The following is a 22,500-nucleotide window of genomic DNA, read 5'->3' on the forward strand; positions in this document are numbered from 1 at the left end:
CATATGAACTGAATAAATCAGTAACGCTAGCTGTAGGCATATACACAGACCAGTGTACTGACGTTTGAAACAAAGAATAAGAAAAAAAGAAAGAATTAAATCATGATGGGTGCAACGGAGGTCAAAGTATTTTTCATGAAAAAAAAAAAACAGATATAAGGGGTTCCAAGTTCAATAAATAGTGTCATCTTTTTGCCATCTTGACCCTCTAAGGTTATCTTGTCGGTTCGTTTATCTCAAAGTTAGTCCGTTTGTTATCTTAAGTCTGTCGATGATCGCCTTAATCGTTATGACCATCGACGTTCATAACTTGACATCACCCTTATCTCAAGCATCCTGAAAATGTTGAGTGACGAGAAGCCCTGGTTTAAGCCCGGTTTCCGTATCTCTTTTTTTTTTCTCGAGAAAGAAATATATTCCTTGACGGTAGCAATGGCATAGCTGCCAACTTTTCAAAATGCAAAAACGTATTATTATACGCGGTGCAGCGCGGACTCCCAATTCATGTCTTAAAATGGCATATTTATTAATGTACTTAAGTACTAGAATGGCCAGAACTGTAATACTAAGAGAAGCTTACCTTTATCATCATACTGGGTAGGCATAAGTGATGGGGAGGTGGTGACAGAAGCAGATTACTGATGCTAATTTTACTAATTTTTATCAGATTTTCTTCTTTTTTTTTTGGGGGGGGGGGGGGATTTTTTTTTTTTTCTGGATTAGCCAAATCGTACTAAGTACGACGATTTTATCGTACTGGTTGGCAGCTATGCAATGGTCCAGTTGATATCACACTTGCTTCACGGACTGACACCAATCCTGAGTGAAGTCAACACTTTTTGGGTTTCAGTGTCAGGCTATAACTAAACGATGGCTACGAAAAGACTGGCATTTTGACGTCATTATTTGGTTTTTGCACCGCCCAGTGCGTTGTCGTTAGTAGCGCTCATGGAAATAAGTGGTCCCATTGGTTGAACTATTGAATACAACTCACGATTTGTTTTCTTTTGTGACAAAAAACTGGCCTTTTGAAGTCATTTTTTGGTCAGTGTCAGGCTATAAGTTAACGATGGCTACGGTTTGAGTCCTGCTCTGAGCAGCACATAGTTGAATCCTTAGAAAAGGCTCTTTACTCACATTCTCTCACTGTACTCAAGTGTACTATGAGCACCTGACTGTTAACGTCAGAAATTTTTTTTTTTTAAATAAATAAATAAATAAAATAATAATAATAGTATTATATATTTTTAAAAAATTATTATTATTATTAAATTATGAAAACTCAAAGAATAAATGGATTCAGTTGCAAAATTATTTTTTTTTAAATCAGTGGAAGAAGGAAGTGTATTAAAAGGGGATCATATATTTTGTCAGATCAAAAGTACATTACATCTTAGGAGATGACACGATATGACAACATACCGGAAAGTGACAGGTTGACCCAACTACTTCATGAAATCTAAAAGTTCATCTTTTGTATCCGTGACTTATTGTTTTATCTAATGTCATCACTGGTCATGGGCTGCGCTATCATCTCTATGCAGATGATACGCAACTTTATGCTACTGATAAAACTAAAAATCTCGGAAAATATTGTGAAACGTGTGGAAGAATGTGTGACGGATGTGAAAGAGTGGATGGATGCAAACAAGTTGAAAATGAATGAGTCAAAAACAGAAGTGATGATTGTGGGAAATAGAGGGCAGTTGAAGGTGAATGATGGTGTTGATTGGGGGTGAAAAGATCAAAGTTTCAAAGACTGTGAAAAATTTGGGTGTCTATTTTGATTCAGAAATGAGAATGTCAGCTCACATTTCTGCTCTCTGTAAATCTTTATACTTTCAATTGAAGAAAATCAGTTCGATCCGTCAGTATATTACAATTGGAACATGTAAAACATTGGTTGTTTCCCTCATTTTTTTCGAAACTAGATTATTGTAACTCGCTGTTGGCAACTTGCCTCAGGCTTCTATTAAACAATTACAACTACTGCAAAACAGTGCAGCAAGATTAGTTTTTGGCAAAAAAAAATTTGATCATGCAACCCCTTTGTTGGCATCTCTCCATTGGTTGCCCATTGAAAAGCGCACATATTACAAAGCAGCGTGTCTTGTTTATAAGTGTTTGACTGGTATAGCACCGGCATATCTCACAGATCACGAGGTCATGTGTAAATTTGAAAATTACACTTTAAGATCATGTAATGACCAAACGAAAATTTCGGAAAAAAGATCAAGAACAAAATTTGGTGATAGATCGTTTGCTTGTTTCGGCCCCAAGATTTGGAATGAACTACCACGTGGTCTGAGGGAGTGTAAGTCTTTACCTACCTTTAAAAAGAATCTCAAGACACCTTTTTACTGTATTTGTTTTTATTGACTCTATGAATCCTTGATTTGGCTATGAATTATTATTATTATTTTTTAATAATTTTTTTTCACTTAAAATTGATAATTTATATTGTAAAGTGCCCAGAGCTTGTGTTTTACACGAGATTGAGCGCTGTATAAATGTGTATTATTATTATTAATATTATTATTATTATTATTATTATTATTATTATTATTATTATTATTATTATTATTATTATTATTATTATTATTATTATTATTATTATTATTATTATTATTATTTTGTTTTGGTCTTTGATTTTGCTTTTGCTTTTGTTTTGTGTTTTTATTATTAAATTATGAAAACTCAGTTGCAAAGATAATGTTGTTGTTTTTTTTAATCAGTGGAAGAAGGAAGAGTATCAAAAGGGGATCATATAATGACAATTTCGGCCCAAAACTCTTCTTCAGCCAACAACAACAAAATAATCCAATTAAAATGGTCGTTGGCTGATGAAGAGTTTTGGACCCGAAATAACTCAGTATTAGGTAATAAATGGAGGCCATTGAACTGTATATCAGTAACTGGTTTATGACCACGGATAAATATAGTCAGGTTAAGGATGAATATCACGACAAATACAAAGAGAACAACACAGCAAACATACCTTGTCTATTTCAACACAACAGTTTGAACGCATTCTCAGCTACTGTCTGTTTGTTTTTAAGGGTTTTACTTTCAAGACAACAGTTTGAACGCATTCTAAGCTACTGTTTATTTGTTTTTTAAGGGTTTTACTTTCAAGACAACCGCCTTAACACATACATTCTTAACGACAGTTTCTTTTAAATAAAGGGTTTTACGGCACTTGCAACACAATTAGGTTATAGTTATACCAGCGCCAGTAAAAAGGAAGAAATTGGGATGGACAAATTCTAAAATACAATTAAAGCACCCGAGAAAATGGAAGACAAAGGGGAATGGAGAACATAAATAGGAATCAGATGTAGATTCCAAGATAGAGCATACCATTAATGTGTTTAGTTTGAGATCACCTATTAGTCTCATCGGGACACAAGCACAAAATCCAACAAAGAGGAAAACACTCAAATGCTTACGTTATACATTCAAAATAACAAATATAATAATACATAACAGAGAGATGATTTACAAGAAGAAAAATATCATCTCCCAAAACAATAACTATACATTCAACTGTTTCCCTCCCAGCCAAGGACTCCGGCCAGGGCCTGGACAAAACCAAGTAATCTCATTCCAAGACAAAGACAGAAAGCAAATTGGAAAAAAAAAAACCTATAATGGGATAGAAGACACAGTAAGTGCCACTCTACCCACTATGGGAAGTCAGGAACCCCATCCTGCATTCAAAGCTACTACTACCTGTCATCTGCTTTTTTTGCGGCCGCAAATAACAGGGTGATCCACAAATTTTGGCAAATTTCTCAAAATTGGCAAATCGTGGCAAATTTTGGGAAAATTGGCAAATCGCGTGGCAAATTTTGGGGAAAAAAAGAAGCGAAAACAAAATAACGAAAAAAAAAAGTGCGAAACTTGAGAAATGTTGCAGCTTTGCCTGGGCCCAAACCAAGGGAAGCTACTCTCTACGGATAAGGATCCTTTAAAATCTTTGTAACAACGCTATTGTGTAAATTAATAAATGTAGCCTCCTTAAATGTAATAAATTGTCTTTTATATATTTTTTTTTCTGTATCGCGTGTTAATTTTTACTGCAACGCTTAGTTCTCCTCGACATATTTTTTGGGCAAATTTTGGCAAATTTTAGGTCCCAATTTGGCAAAAAATGCAGATGACAGTACTACTATTAATCTAAAATTAACAAGTAAACATACCTTGTATACTTTCAAGAGATATGGCTTTGACACTTTCTAGCAAGTTCTCTGGATCAATCTCACACCAGCCTGGCTGAGGTTGAAGTAACTCTTGCTGTAAATATGACCAAAAACAAAAAAATAAAATAAATATTAGTAAATGAGAATACGTTGTGACACTTGTAGGTCATTTCAACACCAGTCATCATCATAGCTTGTCGCTCCGACACCAAACCCATTAAACAACATCTGGGGAGCAGACTCTTAGGCCATGGTCAGTTTACAACACATTTAGGTCAGTTCAGCACGGGAAAAAAAAGAAGAAAACTGGACAGTAAAATGTTTTTTAATTTAAATTCATACAAGACTAAGTAAGACTATGGGGATTGGTTTAACAAGATAACATGTGAAAGAGCACACAATCAGTATACTTAGTTTGAGATTACCTAATGGTCTCTTTCAGACAAAGTTTCAAAGTTTCAAAGTTTATCCAATCTTAGGCTTTCGCCAATAAATCAACAATTTGATGCCAACATACATGAAAGTGGAAAAAAAAAAAGAAAAAAAAAAGGTAAATGGAACCAAAAAATAAACTGATACACCACGCAAAAATACAACAATCGTAATACCATCAATACGTACAATAATAATAATAATAGTAAGAAGAAGAAGAAGAAGAAGAAGAAGAAGAAGAAGAAGAAGAAGAAGAAGAAGAAGAAGAAGAAGAAGAAGAAGAAGAAGAAGAAGAAGAAGAAGAAGAAGAAGAAGACACAAGCACAGGTCCACACTAAAATGAGCATACTTAAATGTTTACAAAAATCATTATATATTTAGAATAAAAAAAATAATACAGGCTGTAACAGCACATACAACAGAGACGATTTACAAGGAAGAAACTCAACACCCAAAACTATAACCAAACATTTATAACTATACATTTGACTGTTTCCCTCCCAGCCAAGGATTCCAGTCAGGGCCAGGACAAAAAATAATAACCCCATTCCAAGACAAAGACAAACTAGGCAAATTAGACAATAGATACAGGATGATAGAAGACACAATAAGTGACTCTCTGCCAACTATGGGAGGACAAAAAGACACCACCCAGTTGGATATTGAAGACATTTTTATTCAGACAGGCTACGTGGTCTTGTGGTATGACATTCGCTTTCGGATCGGAAGGTCCTGGGTTTGAACCTTACTCGACGCATAGTTGAGTCCTTGGAAAAGACTCTTTACTCACATTCTCTCAATGTATTCAGGTGTAAAATGATTACCTGGCCATTAACAATGCTGTCTCTGTCGGAAAGAAAAAAAAATTATAACTGACGTCATGTCTCGTTCTTTATGTTAAGTGTCGCTTTTGGTCAGGGGCCTTTTGTAAAGCGCTTTGGGCATGTTTAGTGGATATTGCGCTACATATAAAAAAAAAGGCTTTCTTTTGAATATGTGTATAATTAGTGTTATTCGTGGAATGTGTATTGTTAGGACTGAATCTTTGTTATGCACTCATAGCCCTCCAGATGAAGGGATGTTTGGCGCACTATAAATCTGTACCATTATTATATTATTATTATTATTATTATTATTATTATTATTATTATTATTATTATTATTATTATTATTATTATTATTATTATTATTATTATTATTATATTCTACAGGTTTGAAATGAGAACAATCAGAGCAGACTTACCCTTCTATAACTTGATCCTCTACATTTCCCTTGTTTGTCGTATACATGAGCACGTAACGTCGTAGTTCCAATGTCCAATCCTAGGATATATTCCTCTTCTGAAGAGATTGCCTGGGCTTTGCTATTATTAGCAGTTTCTGTGGTCGCATTGAGGCCATTTGTGGCTGTGTCTCCGATTCTTTCTTCAACAGGAGGTGGGTTGGTCTGTTTTGGTTCAGGAACTATGGTATTTTGTTTCTGTATATTCTGATTTGTGTCATTATTTTCTAGTCCTCCAGGGGAGGTAGATGTAATGGCATCAGCCATCTGAAGAGAAAAAAATAAAAAATTAATGGAATAAATTTGAAGGCTGGTTTTCAAAAACTTGATAAATTAATTTCTCTACTTTTTGAGATAATATATATTGAAAATATAAATTGAAACGTAAACTTTATTTTAAGCTTCAATTGGCACAAGACGTTCCTTAGATTTGTGTGAATTTGAAGTTTAAATATGATTAAATAATAGATCGAATGAGAAATTTTAGGGGACATAATCCTCAGTATCTCAAAATGGGAAAAACAGAGTTAGTCATTTATTTGGAAAACCACTCTTCATTTGTCGATTAAATCTGTGTTAACATGAATAGATAATCAGACAAATGTTGTTCAATTTTTTGTCCTGTTGAAAAAATTGAGTCAATTAAATTACATTTTTACACATTCAGATGATGCATTTTATTGTTTTTGGATTGGCTAAAGAAGGATTTTGAGCCCGAAATGTTTTTGATATTTTGTTGGGTTTTTTTTTTTTTTTTTTTTTGAAGCAGTTATATTCATATTTTTCATTAATACTTTTTACAGTCAACAGCTTAGTATTACTTTAAACTCAACCAAAGTTTAATATTTTTGGCTTTAAATTAAATGCAGTTTTCGGCCCCAAATTCACCCCGTTATAATATCATTTTGAGGTGGTGAGTCGTTTTTATTAATACAGAATGCATTGTTTTTAACGTTAGAAGGTCGCGAGGTCATACTGTCTGACATGCAGGGGTCAAGTAGTTCCTGTAAGTAACAGGTTGCTGCTATCAAAATGAGCAATTCTAATCTGTTGTTATACATTTGAGTTGTTCGGCTATGTGATCTTGTGGACCACGGTTTGAGTCCAGCTCAGAGCAGCCCCAAGTTAAGTCCTTGAAAAAGGCTCCTTATTTCACATTATCTCACCATATTCAGGTGTAAAACAAGTACCTACTTGGCCGTTAACAGTGTGGTCCATCAGAAAAAAAATTTGTGATATCACCTAACAGGTGTCATGTCCATTCCTACATGTTAAATGTTGCTGATGACTAGGGACTCCTTGTAAAGCGATTTGAGCACGTTTAGTGAATATTGCACTATATAAATGCTCAGTTTACAACTATGATTTTCATTTTTTAAACTTTTCCTTTAAATCCATATGAACTTTAATATGACATTAATTTGGATGGGATGCTTGTAAATCAAGTAATAATGAGAGGAGAACAAAGGCCTCATTTTTCAAACACTCTACAGAACATGTAGTAGTAAATAAAGAAAAAGTAATACTTCTTGCAGTATTCCCACCAAGCTCACACAAATTAGGAATAATACTGAACTTGTTATGAACTATGTAACATTGTAGAATTATATTGCTTTGTTTCATACTGCATGCTTGAGTGGTTGTATGTCTGAGGGAAAGTTGTCATGTTAATGTTAACCGCTTTGAGCTTGTTCAGATACAGGGTAAGGCGCTATATAAAAACCATATATGAATATAATTATTATTATTACTATTATTATTATTATTATTATTATTATTATTATTATTATTATTATTATTATTATTATTATTATTATTATTATTATTATTATTACTATTATTATTATTATCATTATTATTATTATTATTATTATTATTATTATTATTATTATGTATTAGTTAGTAGTAGTAGTAGTAGTAGTAGTAGTAGTAGTAGTAGTAGTAGTAGTAGTAGTAGTAGTAGTAGTAGTAGTAGTAGTAGTAGTTGTAGTAGTAGTAGCAGTAGTTGTAGTAGTATCATCATTATTATTTTTATGATTATTATTATTAACTTTTTACATTGCAAAAATATCACTCAAGTAGTTAGTATGTAAGTATATATGTATAGTAGTAGTAGTAGTAGATAGTAGTAGTAGTAGTAGTAGTAGTAGTAGTTAGTAGTGTAGTAGTAGTAGTAGTAGAGTAGTAGTAGTGTAGTAGTAGTAGTAGTAGTTGTAGTAGTAGTAGCAGTAGTTGTAGTAGTATCATCATTATTATTTTTATGATTATTATTATTAACTTTTTACATTGCAAAAATATCACATCAAGTCAGATGAAACTATTGTAATCTATCTAATTTGCAGTTTGGAAGTAGACTCCAATGGTTTCATCTCACAATAAAATTATTCTGACATTCTATCCAGACGGTGAATTCATTGCCGCAGTTGTGTACAGTTGCAGACCTGCCTGATGGCCTGATCATAGCACAATGCTCAACCAGATGCTCCGTTGTTTCGCGTTATTTGGCACAATGTGCACATGAGGGATAGGAGGAAAGTCCTCGCAGATGTAGGACGGCCAGCCTCTGTTAGACAGGTTCCAAACCTTCGTAGTGGATTTGCACCCATCCAGTGACTCCTCTTGTTGGTACAGAAGCCTAGCAACTTCTCTCCCAGTTTCAAGAAGACTACATTGAGGGATCAAATTCTTTCAAGTCGACTTCTATCTAGTATGTGCAACCCCGTCTGGAGTCAGGGTAGCTAAGCACAACAAGGACTGCCAGGACTTGTTTCAGCTCGTTGGGTCACTGCCTTGTGATGGAGGTGCTTAAGTGCATACTGCGGGGCAAAGGTGAATCCAGTAGACTGTCATGAGACAATCCAGGTAAACCAGTCATAGGAGGGAATCTTAAACATCCTGCCGGATATGAATGAACTAAATGGTAATCCAAACCTTTGCCCGAATGGCCTCCACCATACTTGACCCACTCTTCTCTATTATGTTCACAGTTTGGCATATCATCTTCCCTAAATCTGTCATCTGCATTTTTTGCCAAATTGGGACCTAAAATTTGCCAAAATTTGCCCCAAAAAAACCCAAAATTTGCCAAGAAATTTGCCAAAAAGACCAAAATTTGCCCAAAAATTTGCCCCACTTTGGGTTCTTATTTGAAGATTTTTTGACGAAACGATCCACGACTGAAGTTGGAAGTGTAAGTGACTCGATTTATTTGACTTGAGAAATGAAATGACTGTGAATAGCGTTGTTACAAAGATTTTAAAGGATCATTATCCGTAGAGAGTAGCTTCCCTTGGTTTGGGACCAGGCAAAGCTGCAACATTACTCAAGTTTCGCACTTTTTTTTTCGTTATTTTGTTTTCGCTTCTTTTTTTCCCCAAAATTTGCCACGCAATTTGCCAATTTTCCCAAAATTTGCCACGATTTGCCAATTTTGAAAATTTGCCAAAATTTGCGGATCGCCCTGATATTTGCGGCCGCAAATTGCCATTTGCGACCGCAAAAAATGCAGATGCCAGCTAAATCAGTAGAGGGACAAGCCACATCTCTGTGCTGGCCATTGTTACTGTACAGCAATCACGGGAAAGTCACCAAGCCTAAACAGAGCACATCAATCCCTTAGTAACAATTTTAATTTCAATCATGCGATGAAGAATAAAGTAAATAAAATATGCATTAAGTCAACAAAGAACTGGTTGGTAACAATAATATCTAACTCCAATCATGCCAGGAAGAATATTGTAAATAAATTTACATATAGTGGAATCCTCATAAAATCAACACTTTTAAAATCAATATCTGCTTTAAGTCAACACCTCTTGTTGGTCCCAAATTTTCTTATCATTATCAAAGTATGTGACATTGATATCAAACTTTCTAAACAGGCAGTGTTGGCTGTATCAGGATTTTTAATACAGAAAAGTGGAGCATGCACTTATGTTGATAACAACAAAAAAAGAAGTGGTTAGTTTTTCTGAAATTAAAATCACCCAAATACCGGAGCATACTCAATGTCTCAATCGTTTCTATGTTACATGTTTGTGTTGAGAATATTGGTTATTAAGCTTAAATGCTGGCCAACTAACTTCATGGCATTTGTGTGTGTTGAACCCGTGACCCCAAAAAGTCAGGGAGAGAAGGCTCTAATAAGACTAAGGTTAGAAGCGATCTTTTTTGGGGTCGTGGATAACTCATACAGTAGAGTCATGCTCTCCCCGGACAGGTGGAGTTGTCGTACCAGTAAGATCGTGGAATCGAGCCCCCATCGTCGCCACAAAATTGTTATTCTCTATTGTCTTCTGGCACTTTCCTACCCACTTCATCTCTTGTCTGTATCAGGATTCCACAGTATACTTGAGAAGGTGAAACATCAGGTAAGGTAAGCATGCATCGGCTTGAGTTTCTTATATCACACTACGACATCCAATTTTACTATTGCCATTTGTTTTGATGGAATGTTATCACATTGCATGCAGCCTCAGGGATTATCTACATTATAATGGTTATTGCAGTCCACAACAGAATGTTACTTGACTTACCCTCAAGGCTCATCTAAACCGCTGCTTGTTTCATTTTCCAGTCTCCTTTTAAACTTATGCATGGGGTGGATCTGGGGTGATACAACACACGTCGGATTCTAACAAAAAAGTGTGCTGAATCTGAGTATAAAAATCTGATGCTCATTGGAGGTGACTTTTTATCAAATGAATAAAATTCGGTCACCCATCTCCAGCATGCCGTAAAGCAGAGTGTGCTAGAATTCAGCAAGTTCTGTATCTGGAATAAGTGACAATCCATTATTGTGGTCATCCTCATTCTTCTTCTTTGTCTTGTGGAAACCTCCAATATTGTCGAGGATCACTCCACAGTTTGTAGGGTTTTACATTGTAAACTTGTTAAAATAGCTATAGCTATTCATTCCCTAATTTGGAAATTCTTGAATGGATCGATCCCCAAGAAATCTTTCTACAAATGCTATGCAGAGATGTTTCAAAGTGTATAGCTCCGCAACAACTTTTGTTATTTCTTCCTGAAAAGGTCTGCCTGTGATTGTTAAACATTTAATTAATTTTTTTTTTGAAGATTTCAATGAGAGCATGGTTGTTTTGAGACATGAGACATGTCATGACGCACAAAATCACAAGCTTTGTTATCCAAGTCAACAGCTGCTCTTATGACGTGAGTTTGTCAATAATGAATAAGTTACAACATATTAGTGTACTTCCTTGTATCAGTAATGCATGACTGTTGATGTAATGTCTCCAAATACTTTTGGACAAAGGGGAAGCATGGCTCAGAGGTACGGCTTTTGCTTTTTTGTTTTGAAATGTTTTATACTTTTCATTGTGTGTTTGTAGCTGTGTCTGATAAGAAGAATATTTGTTGTTAAATCTTTCTGCCTTGCCCTTTTCTTCTGTATTAGTGTCGATGCTTTGAACAGGTCTTTCTAAGATTTTATTATTTTTATCAAAAATACAATTAGTAGTGTAGGCCCCTTGGCTATGACACAATAATCCGATAATGGTTAAAATGGAGCTTACTGCTTAACAAGGTGGTTAGCAGTTTCTTATCCATCTTGTGAATAGGTTTATTTGACCTTTCCTCACATGATTCCAAGAAAAAGTGTTATCTTCTTTGCCAATTATACTTGCCACAAGGGCAAAATGATAGGTGGTGGAGAGGGCATTTGTCGAACTGGAGACAACGGTTATAGAGGTGGAGATGGTAGTGGAGGTGCTAGTGCTGCTACTGGTAGTGATATTAGTTGTGGTCATTGTGGCCAAGAGGCCATTGTAATGCAAGAGACAGTAGATGTAGAGTTGGTAGTGGAAGTGGTAGTGGTATGGGAGATAATAGATATATGACAGGGCTGTTGCTGGTAGTGATATTAGTTGTGGTCATTGTGGTCAATAGGTCATTGTAATGCAAGAGACAATAGATGTAGAGTTGGTAGTGGAAGTGGTAGTGTATGGGAGATAATAGATACAGTGCAACCCCGATGTAACGACATCCATTATAGCGACATTCCCTGTATAACGACATGGTACTCAGGTCCCATTTTATTTTACTATATATCATTAGTAATAAAAAACCCTCTATAGCGACGTACATTTCAGCAAAACCCCTGTATAACGACATTTCTGGTCCGACAAACCTTGAAGGTCTACCATGAAATGGTTCGTAGCTATTACAAGTGGTATCTTCCATTCTATGTATGTTGTCTACTCGTAATAAGCCCAGAGCTAGTTCTTATTGTAGCCAATGAAAACGCTTCTTTTTCAGCCAATCAATAGTCACATTTGTACAACACCGCAGCCAATCAGAAGGCTCGCCTTTCACCAATCAGAAGGCTCGCCTTACACCCAATGAATGCCTGTGACAGGTCAACACTGGACTGTTTATAAATCCTTTGTCCACTCTCCATTCACTGCCGGTCCCAAGCCCGGATAAACTACAGAGGGAAAATGAAAAAGTATACATTCACTACACAAGACCCAAAACACCTCCTGATATACACACATAGGAAACCTCTCTGTAACGACATCCCTCTATAACGACACGTTTTCCCGGTCCCGACGATGTCGTTATATCGAGGTTGCACTGTATATGACAGGGCTGTTGCTGGCAGTGATATTAGTTGTGGTCAGCGTGGTCAAGTGGTCATTGTAATGCAGGAGACAGTAATTGTAGGGGTGGATTTGGAAGCAGAGGTGGTATTGGTGATGGAGATGATAGATAGAAATGGTAAAGCTTTTGCTGGTAATGATATTTGTTGTGGTCAATGTGTTAGAGAGGCCAGTGATGAAGTGCTGGAGACAAGTAGTTGTAGAGGTGGAGTTGGTCCAGTGGACATAGTAGTGGTAGGGGAGAGAGTTATGAAAGTGCTGTTGCTGGTGGTAGCGATATAGTTTATGATCATTGTGGTAGAGAGGTCACTGACGAAGTGCTGGAGACAGTGGTTGCAGAGGTGGAGTTGGTCTGGTGGACGTGGTAGTGGTGATGGAGATGATAGATAGAGATGGTAAAGCTTTTGCTGGTAGTGATATTAGTTGTGGTCATTGTGGTAGAGAGGCCATTGATGAAGTGCTGGGGACAAGTAGTTGTAGAGGTGGAGTTGGTCTGGTGGACGTGGTGGTGGTAGGGGAGGGAGTTATGACAGTGCTGTTGCTGGTAGTAGCAATATAGGTCGTGGTCGTTGGGGCTGATGATATTTGCGGTGGTAAAGGTGGCAATTGCTTAGAAAAAGATGATGGAGGACCTGTACTTAACGCTGGTGACGATGACACAGACCTCACTGTTGTCTGAGAGGATGTCAAATTTTTAGGCTTATTAATTTTGGATAATGTCTGGTGATGCGAACATGTGAAGTAGTTTTTGACTGTCAAAGAGGGGTCAAATTCTTTCCACAAATGTACTGTATTGGATACTCTTGTCTCCATATTGGATATCATTGCAATGCTGCGCACCCTGATTATTGTTCTTAATTTGAAATCGCATTTATAACATATGGTTTTTGAATGTTTATCTTCAATATCATTAGAAATGTTGATACCAAACAAAAAGAAAATTGTATCTGTATGGCACAGGGCTGGTTTCTTTCTGGAACCTTGTTGCTTTCTTTTCAGAGAACGACAGCCGCAAAGTCTACACAGTTCATTGACATAGCGCGAGTGTATCTCAAATGTGTGATCCATTTCAATTTATGGACATTAAAATCAAACACTCACTCATTGTCTTAGATGTTACCTGGGAGAATCAACAAAATATATTTACAAGCACAGTCATAACCTATACAATATATCTACATTCAGAAAAGCAAGTGGAGCAGGCACTTATGTTGATAATAAAAAAAAATGAAGTGAGTAGGAAAGTGCCATAAAAGACAATAAAGTATTAAAATGTTTGCAGCGTCGATGGGGGCTCGAACCCGCGACCTTACTGGTAAGACAACTCCGCCTGGCCGACGGATAGCTCAGACAGTAGAGCCACTTTCTCCCCGACCAGAAGGAGTTGTCTTACTAGTAAGTTCGCGGGTTCAAGCCCCTATCGCCGTGATGAAATTTTAATTCTCTATTGTCTTCTGGCACTTTCTTACTCACTTCATTTCTTGTTAATATATCTACACAAGACTCACATTTTCCAAACTTATGAGCTGTAAGGACGTGGAATATCACAATTAATGTTTAAAGTAAATCCTGAAGTTCATGTCAATTACCAACAGCTCTATACTTCTTTTGGATGTGAAAAATACGAGGCTCAAATTTCTTTGAAAATCTTAATCATATGACGTATACGAATTTAAGTTGATCTTTATACAATTTTAAAGAAAATACAAGAGAAGAAAAAGTTATGTATTTTAAAATCAGTAATTAAATTTAAAACCATTCATATCAATCACTCAAAGCAACACCCTCTTTTCTGAAAGAGAAACCATACTATATGTGCATACAAAAAAACAAAAACAAAAACAAAAACATTAAAAAACAAAACAAATGCCCCATATTTACACATTGAAATTGAAGGATGCTGTAGTTTGCAATGGGTATTTTTATTATCAAACAGTCTACATTGAAATGACTCGGCAGATAGAGTATGAAGCCTGCTTGAGAGCCAGAACTCAGAGTCAGAGGCAACTGAAGTTCTGGAAACTCATTTAGAGCCTTGGCTGATGAAATTAAGCACAAAGCAAGGGCTATAAAAAAAAATTTAAAAATTAACATGGTGGCATTAACCCTCTCCTTACCAAATATAGGAAAATCGTCACATTCGTTACGATACAACAAACATTTTTTTATTCAAATTTCTTTTGTACATCATAAAATTTTAAGAAAATGAACAGTGTGTTGGTTTTGCTAAAGTAATTATGTATCGCAAAAATGTTACTGCTATTATGTCTGAGTGATAACCTATCTATTTTGTGTGAGCTGAGTGTGAAATTTTGGGAAAAATCTTGAAAATAGCTGGTAAGAAAAGGGTTAAAGTTTAAATCAGAAATCAATCTAAATGTCCCTAAGACAACTTGTCAACTTAAATTTAAAGAAAACAACATAGTTTGATTCAACCTTAGAACCAATTATCTCTGTATGCCAAAACATCCATTCACTATTAATACAGATAATATTGGTGTATGAATTTCACAATTTGAAATAACCAATAGCAATTCAATCAAAATTGACATATACCTAAAGTCTGAAAAAAAAGGTTAAACGTTTTTGTTCCAAAGACTGTTGAATGGAATCAAATTTTAGAAAACATGTGTTGGGAATTCTATAACACATAGTGAATTGGGCTTTTGGCTATTGTTACCCCATCATTATTTACATTTTTCTGAGACAAATTACATATATATATATATATATATATAATATATATATATATATATATATATATATATATATATATATATATTATTTTTTTTTTTTTTTTTTTTTTTTTTTTTTTTTTTTTTTTCTTTTTTTTATTTTTTTTTTTTTTTAAGCTGTTGTTTTTAATTTTTACACAATGGTCGTAATTGAACAAAATTATGTACATGATATTTGCTAATTTTCTGGTCGATTGTACACTTAAAATTAAAATATGTTTTATTTAAATGTGATTATTAGTGCCAAAAATCCCACGGTAGATGGCTCGGGTTGGGTGAGTTAACAGTGTGTTCAAATCATTTGTCATCTTTCTAAGATACATTTATAACGACCACTTTTTAAAAGAAATTTTACAATAATTCATAGCCATGCGGCAATTATTAAACTAGGAGTAATATTTTGCTCACTCAGTAATACAAAAATTAACTCACACATAAATTAGGATAGAGTAGAAAAGCTATTTTCTGATACACCACAAGGGGATTGTTTCAGTCCAGTCTATTCACAATATTCCAGAACAAACCCCAAAAGTTAATGCTCTGCACATCACAAGAGAAATGATAATATAATCATTGAAGTACAATCAATGCTTGGGACTAAACCAGAGCTGCCAACCTACTGCAAAAAATGCGGAATTGTACGCATTTTCAGCGATTGCACGCTTGTACACATTTCCCCCAAGATTGTACCCATTTTCAGTGTACAGAGTTACTTCAGTTTTCTTTAGTTGTAATTCATATTATTACTAGCCTATTGAGAAACCTTGGTGACCAAGTGGATGTTCATATATTTTTTGACCAATTATGATCTTCATGCTGGGAGGTAGAATTCTGAAAGGATTGGATTATAGTCTTGGGAACATCATTGTTGCTACAAATGAGCTTGTGCGGTGTGACTTTATGTAACTATACCTTCCTCTTGCTTTCACAATGGTTAGTTTTCGTCGATTTCAGGATTGTACCCATTTTTATGAAATCTCCCCCATTTTGAGGTCCCATTGTACACATTCTCATCAGATTGGGTTGGCAGCTCTGGGCTAAACAAACAAACAAACAAACAATATCTGAATTATGCTTGACTTTACTGGTGCAGAGTTTTCCACTTTTTCTTTTTGGGTAGGTGTGTGCAGTCAGAGAAAGAATGATGAAGGAGGGTGATAATAGCAAAATGCTTCATACAATACACTAAGTCACGCAAAGTCCATTGTCTGTTTTATTCCCATAGGAAGCCTCTCCATTTTCACTCTTTCATTGTATTTTCACAATCACCGACTTCAGGCAGCCCCTACCGTTTTCTACTAAGAAGTGATTTCAAACTTCATTCACTCTTGTTAGAAGTTTGCAATAGAAATTAATACAAATGGCCAAAAAATGCTAATTTTTGGGGGTTTTCTTTTTTAGTTTTAAAAAATTGTCATGGATACAAAATTGTTTCGGATAAAGCAGTAAAGAAGGGAAATTTTGGATTAAACCCAACTAATCCTTTGACTATCCATAAATTTTTAATGGCAATCCTGCACTCCAGTTCCCTGCTTTGCACATTAGAATGTAATGACCCTGGTTACAAATCACTGCTGTGTATACACTGTATTCACTTTGCCGCCATCAACCTCCATTTTATTTTCATTTTAAGAGTAAATTATCATCATCATCATAAAAATATATTTATTAAACACTTTATTTCAAATTAATGTACTTTCAAGTAATTCGCCAGTACTTTTTGGGGTAAATTCGTTGTACATGACTATCATCATTATACAATAATTATTTCACCTGTCTGGGGATAATGAAAATTCGTTATCCCCAGACACCTGTCTGGGGATAACCAAATTTCGTTATTCCCAGACAGATATTTGAACCTCCGCTCTTTTAAACAATTATCCACAGTCCGGAATATGGAATGTTTCCAAATAAGGAAAGTTAATAAATTATCTATAAAAACATAAAATTAACCAACATTAAATTAGTTGTTACTACATATACACAATATGCGTCGACTTCAAAGTTGGTGTATGGCCGAAGGGTTTAGTCGTCTGCCCTGGAAGTTTACCAGAATCGACGTTGTGGGTTCAAATAATGGTTCCGCCACTTTTTTTTTTTTTTACATTCTGTCTTCTTTTTTACAGAACGGTGCAAGGGATAAAGGTCCCATCCATCCCCCCCCCCCCCTCCCCTCTTTTTTTTTTTTTTCTCTCTCTCTCTCTCTCTCTCTCTCTCTCTCTCTCTCTCTCTCTCTCTCTCTCTCTCTTAGTTCCTTTCTAGTTTCTAGCAAATTGTCATATTCGTCCGATTTCAAAAATTGTCTAAAAAGTATAAATAATTAAAAAGCAAACAAACAGAAATATTCAGGGAGCGACCAAATGGTCAGATAGAGGAGAAAAAAAACAAACAATATTTTTTTTTTTAAATAAAAACAATTTTAAGAAATTCATGCTCAGAAACGGAACAAAAGGTCAAACAAGAAGATGAAAAGAATAGACTCGACACAAAAAAAAAGAAAAGAAGACGGAATTTAAAAAAAAAAAAAAAAAAAAAAAAACTGATTTAATGTTGGTTAATTTTATGTTTTTATAGATATTTTATTAACTCTCCTTATTTCTATGTGCATTTTGGAGACATTCCATATTCTGGAATGTGGATAATTGTTTAAAGGAGCGGAGTTTCAAATATCTGTCTGGGGATAACGAATTTTGGTTATCCACAGACAGGTGTCCGGGGATAATCACAGCCACTGATGATGATGATGATGAAGTGAAGAAGTGAGTGTGAGATCATCGGTACATTATTATTGCGCTCGAATACTTACATATCCAATTTATTATCCTCACAACGTAAATCCTTTACAAATAGAAAGTGAATGTTTATATTTTAATGACAAGTATAAGCGAGAAGTAGAAGATAAAACTTCGTTATATTGAACTTCGCGTGAGGACGATCAAATTGAACAAAAATAGCTGTCACATGACAGATGTTGTTTCATTTGTGGTAGCTGCAAATTAATAGGTTTCTCTTATCTTGGGTACATAATGTTTCAATAATAGCAATATTCCATTCTGATGAAACCATCTTTCAATTCAAATTAAAAAGAATAATACATTTTTTAAACTCAGTAATTATGCAGCAATGAATGCTGCAAATTCTGCATTTTGGTTTCAGTAAATATTTACTTCCAGCACCCAATCAGTCCCATTGTCTTATGTCATGTGACTTTCGTTATCAACAGCCAAACAAATGGCGGACGTCTTCCTCTTGTTTGGCTAAAGATGCCAAGTTTGTCTGAATTCGGTAAGATGTGTATACATTCGCTTTATTCGTGGATGGTTATGAGTGATAGTTCCCTTGTTACTCAATGTTCGGGTTAAATACCCAACAATATGGACATGGATGGTTCAAGATTTTACTTCCATTAACTCAACTCAATATATAAATCACCATCCCTTCGCCTTCACATTCATCCTCATCCATGTCATTCAGATGAAAATTAAATTTAAGTCTGAATGGAGACGCCATCAATTCTTCTGGACGTTACATTATACAATATGGCTTGTTCGAGAACTATTTAATACTAATATTATTTTTATATCTACGCATTTGCCAACAATATATCTTGTCTTATTTGCTTGTCATTTCTCATGAATTTATGGTCTTAAAAAGTCTGAAGTCTGAGTCTGGGTGGCACAAGACGCATCATAATTGTTATTGTACTTTATTTTTGGTTTAATCAAATGTCCATTAGTTGTGACTGGCAAAGAAAAGCAGGATGCGGTTAATTTTATTTTTGAATCTGACTTAGTTATTTATTGAGATGCAAAAGACGCATGTATGCCAATGAGAATGCGCTTTTATTTCTTCAATCTAAATAAAAGTGTTGAACTATTGACTACTAAATTCAATATAAAGGAGGGTAGTTGATTGTTTAATATGGTATTAATTTTCATTCTGATACCAAGGCATCTGTCAGGTGTTAGCAGAGCTGTTCATGATGTGAGAGCTAATAACTATGATACCTTTTTTTTTTCTGTTCATCTGTTTGACCTTTTTTTGAAATAGATTATCGGAATTCGATAGTGATATTTTGGTACTATCATTATAAATGATTTCTGACATTCATTAAGTATCAACAAACGCAGTTATTAGCAATAATACAATCAATGCAAAATCTTTCATTATATCTGTCATTAAACTTGTCATTATTCTTACTTAAATCTCAATGAAGAAGGATTATTTATGTTTTTTTTAATGGTATATGATATGCGTGTGGGTGTGCGTGTGTGTGTGTGTGTGTGTGTGTGTGTGTGTGTGTGTGATGTGTGTATGTTTGTGTATATGTTTGTGTTGTTTTTGTTTTGTTTCTGGTTTTCGTGTTTTGTTTTGTTCCCACAACATGAATTGTTTGTGTACATTGTACTGTATTCATAACTCATATCAATATTTCCTTTCAGTTTCCTAGACAGAATTTCTCGATATGGCTACGAATATCCAGTAAACAATAAGTATACCCTTCAATTAACAAAGAAATACAAAGAAATATAAAGAAATATAAAGAAATATAAAGAAATATAAAGAAATATAAAGAAATATAAAGAAATATAAAGAAATATAAAGAAATATAAAGAAATATAAAGAAATATAAAGAAATATCAACCACCAAAATGGATTCGGAAACAGGCAGGAGTCAATCTAGAAGATCAAATGTTTCACGAGATTCTTCATCATCACATGAAGATTGTGATGAATTTGACGGGGATTACGACAGACAAATGAGTTTTGAAATGGATACTGATGAATCTGATGCCGAAGCAGCTGCTGACATTGCTGCACAGTCTCCAGAAAATAAAAATGTCATTCAAGAGAGTAAAAATGTTCAAGATGTGAGTGAACCCGGCGGTGCCAAGACAGAAATTGAACCTAGTGCCAAAGAATCTGAACAAGAGGAAGGCGTGAAAGGTAAAGAATTGTTTAAAATTATCGATTAATAATAACAAATGACGTTTGTATAGATAGAATGAAATTGATATCACTCAGGTCTTTGTTATTGTTTTTTGCCATCCATGTTTATGAGTAATTCTCTCTAAACTGTATTAACCGGACAATAGTTTTGTGTGTTGGTCCATTAAATCTCTGGATGGCAATGTTGTGAGTTTCTTAACCAAGCGCACAGCATATCTATAGCACCTTCTCCAGATTACAACCTGGTCTAGACACTTTACATTAAAAACCTTAACTCTCTCGAGTTCATATTCATGGACAATCAAACAAGTTTATTCTATTTAAAAATTTTAATGGCTGGAACTTGCTTCTAAGGCCCATTCTAAACATGCAGGTTCTGGGTGCATTCCAATGACATAGAAGTGACAAAGTTTATACCAGCACAAAATTATGTGTAATCGAAATCTGTAAAGAAAACGATCTCGAGATTAGCATTTCAAAATTGATCAGATATAGTAATAATAATAAGCACTTACACTGTGCTTAATCCATGCATAGGCTCTAAGTGCTTTACAAAAATAAAAAAACAAACAAAAGAAACTTACTATCTATGCCAGGGCATCAGCGCATACTGAGAGCATCCAACTCTAACCAATGTGCAGTAAAATTTGGTGGTTTTTTTTAGCTTATATTAAAGCCGAACGCCATCCATACCCTTGTGTCTAATGTATACTAACCTCAATCCCGCTATTTGGAAACATTGTCACTAATCAACACACTTGACAAGTGTAATTGAAAAATCACATTGTTCTTTTTTTTTTTTTCTCAAAATCAGCTCTCTTCCCAAACACATTTAAAGGAAGATGCCCTCGATTTGTATTTTATCAAGCAACAATTATAGAAAAGTAAAAACTTTGCAATATTACATTAGTTTATTTCATTATATATAGCTTCATGACTTTTAGTTTCTAGTATTATTCATGTGTCACCCATCGTCAGTAAATAATATTATGTTGGATTGAACTAGATTTTCAAAATCGACTCTCCTGTCAAAGTTATGAAATTCTATTTGAATTTACACACCTAAATTGAGAAGAATGAGCGCCATTTCTCAAACTAGTTTTTAATAACAATCATAAGGAATGGAATCTTTTATCCATTTGAATAACGAGGACAGAAGCTTCCATTCCTTTTGCCTATTGTTATTTATTTCTTTGTGCTTTAAGCAGCAACATTCGCTAACTACTTTTTGTAATTTTAACCATCTTCATTTGAAATTCAAATTTCAAAATCTGGTTATACTTGACATCATAGGTACTGATCTGAAAAAAAACAAACAAAAAAAAAAAAAAAAAAACAGTTCACTATAAATGTGTTTCATAAATTATTTTTAATGCAGAACATAAAGAAGATGATGACCAGGGTGCTACCACTGCAAATGAACACAGGTCAACAGAGGAAGAAGTTGAAGAAGTCGATGCTCCAGTAAAAGGAAAGAAGACGTAAGAATAATAATAGTTTAGTAGTTAATACCAAACATATTTGTGTCTCTGTATTTCCATAGAATTCCAGATCAACGATATAGGTTTATAGACTAGAAGTATTAGAAATAAAGAGTGGATTTTATAGAGATGTGTTTCACTTTTAAAATTGTAGAGACAATTTTGATATACATAATTTACATGGAAAAAGGTTCACAAATCTGAATAACTTAATTAGGGGGGGGGGGGGGGGGGGGGATTCTTTCTAAAATATTATTGGTATCTTTGGCAAAATAAGAGATGTGTGGCTATGTGGTCTAGTGGTATGACACTCGCTTTCGGATCAGAAGGTCCTGGGTTCAAGCCTCGCTCAGTGCATAGTTGAGTCCTTGGAAAAGGCCCTTTCCTCACATTCTCTCACTGTACACAGGTTGTCTCTGTCCGAAAACATTTGTAACACATCTCGTTCTCTATGTTACATGTTGTAGTTGGTCAGGAACCCCTTGTAAAGCACTTTGAGCATTTTTATAGGATATTGCATTTATTTATTTTTATTTTTTTTTTATTTATTTTTTTGTAGAGTGCTCAAGAAATCTCATACCAACCTAAGTGATATCCTTTAACATAATATTATAAAAACCTAAAACTGAATGAATTGGTACAAACATTCCTTTTGTTTTATATTCTAAAAATCTTTCTTTTATTATTATTATTATTTGGTGTGTTTGATATTGTGTTAAGCTTGGACGAGAACATGAAATATATCCTATACTTCTCCGATATTATGTACTTTTAGTGTTTTTGATTTTGTGGCAA

General features: G+C 34.6%; 2 protein-coding genes across 2 annotated transcripts in view; one reads left to right on the forward strand and one right to left on the reverse strand.

Annotated features, from left to right (window-relative positions):
• The window catches only part of LOC144956096 (glycerol kinase 5-like), a 45,726-nt gene extending 27,494 nt beyond the window's left edge, over window positions 1-18,232 (reverse strand). The window contains exons 1-4 of the mRNA XM_078886444.1: window positions 18,081-18,232; window positions 16,187-16,311; window positions 5,878-6,183; window positions 4,203-4,296 (exon numbers count right to left, since the gene is read on the reverse strand). Of these exons, the coding sequence (XP_078742570.1) occupies window positions 4,203-4,296; window positions 5,878-6,183; window positions 16,187-16,288 (502 nt within the window). The 5' untranslated portion in view covers window positions 16,289-16,311; window positions 18,081-18,232. The remainder of the gene's footprint in view (window positions 1-4,202; window positions 4,297-5,877; window positions 6,184-16,186; window positions 16,312-18,080) is intronic.
• Window positions 18,233-18,492: 260 nt separating this feature from the next.
• The window catches only part of LOC144956097 (uncharacterized), a gene marked incomplete in the record, with an annotated part of 68,157 nt that continues 64,149 nt past the window's right edge, over window positions 18,493-22,500 (forward strand). The window contains 3 exon segments of the mRNA XM_078886445.1: window positions 18,493-18,559; window positions 19,717-20,221; window positions 21,603-21,705. Coding sequence (XP_078742571.1) covers window positions 19,927-20,221; window positions 21,603-21,705 — 398 coding nt within the window.

The sequence above is a fragment of the Berghia stephanieae genome, chromosome 10, assembly GCF_034508935.2.
Source record: "Berghia stephanieae isolate SIO BIC M18660-M18661 chromosome 10, UCSD_Bste_1.3, whole genome shotgun sequence".
Lineage (NCBI taxonomy): Eukaryota > Metazoa > Mollusca > Gastropoda > Nudibranchia > Aeolidiidae > Berghia > Berghia stephanieae.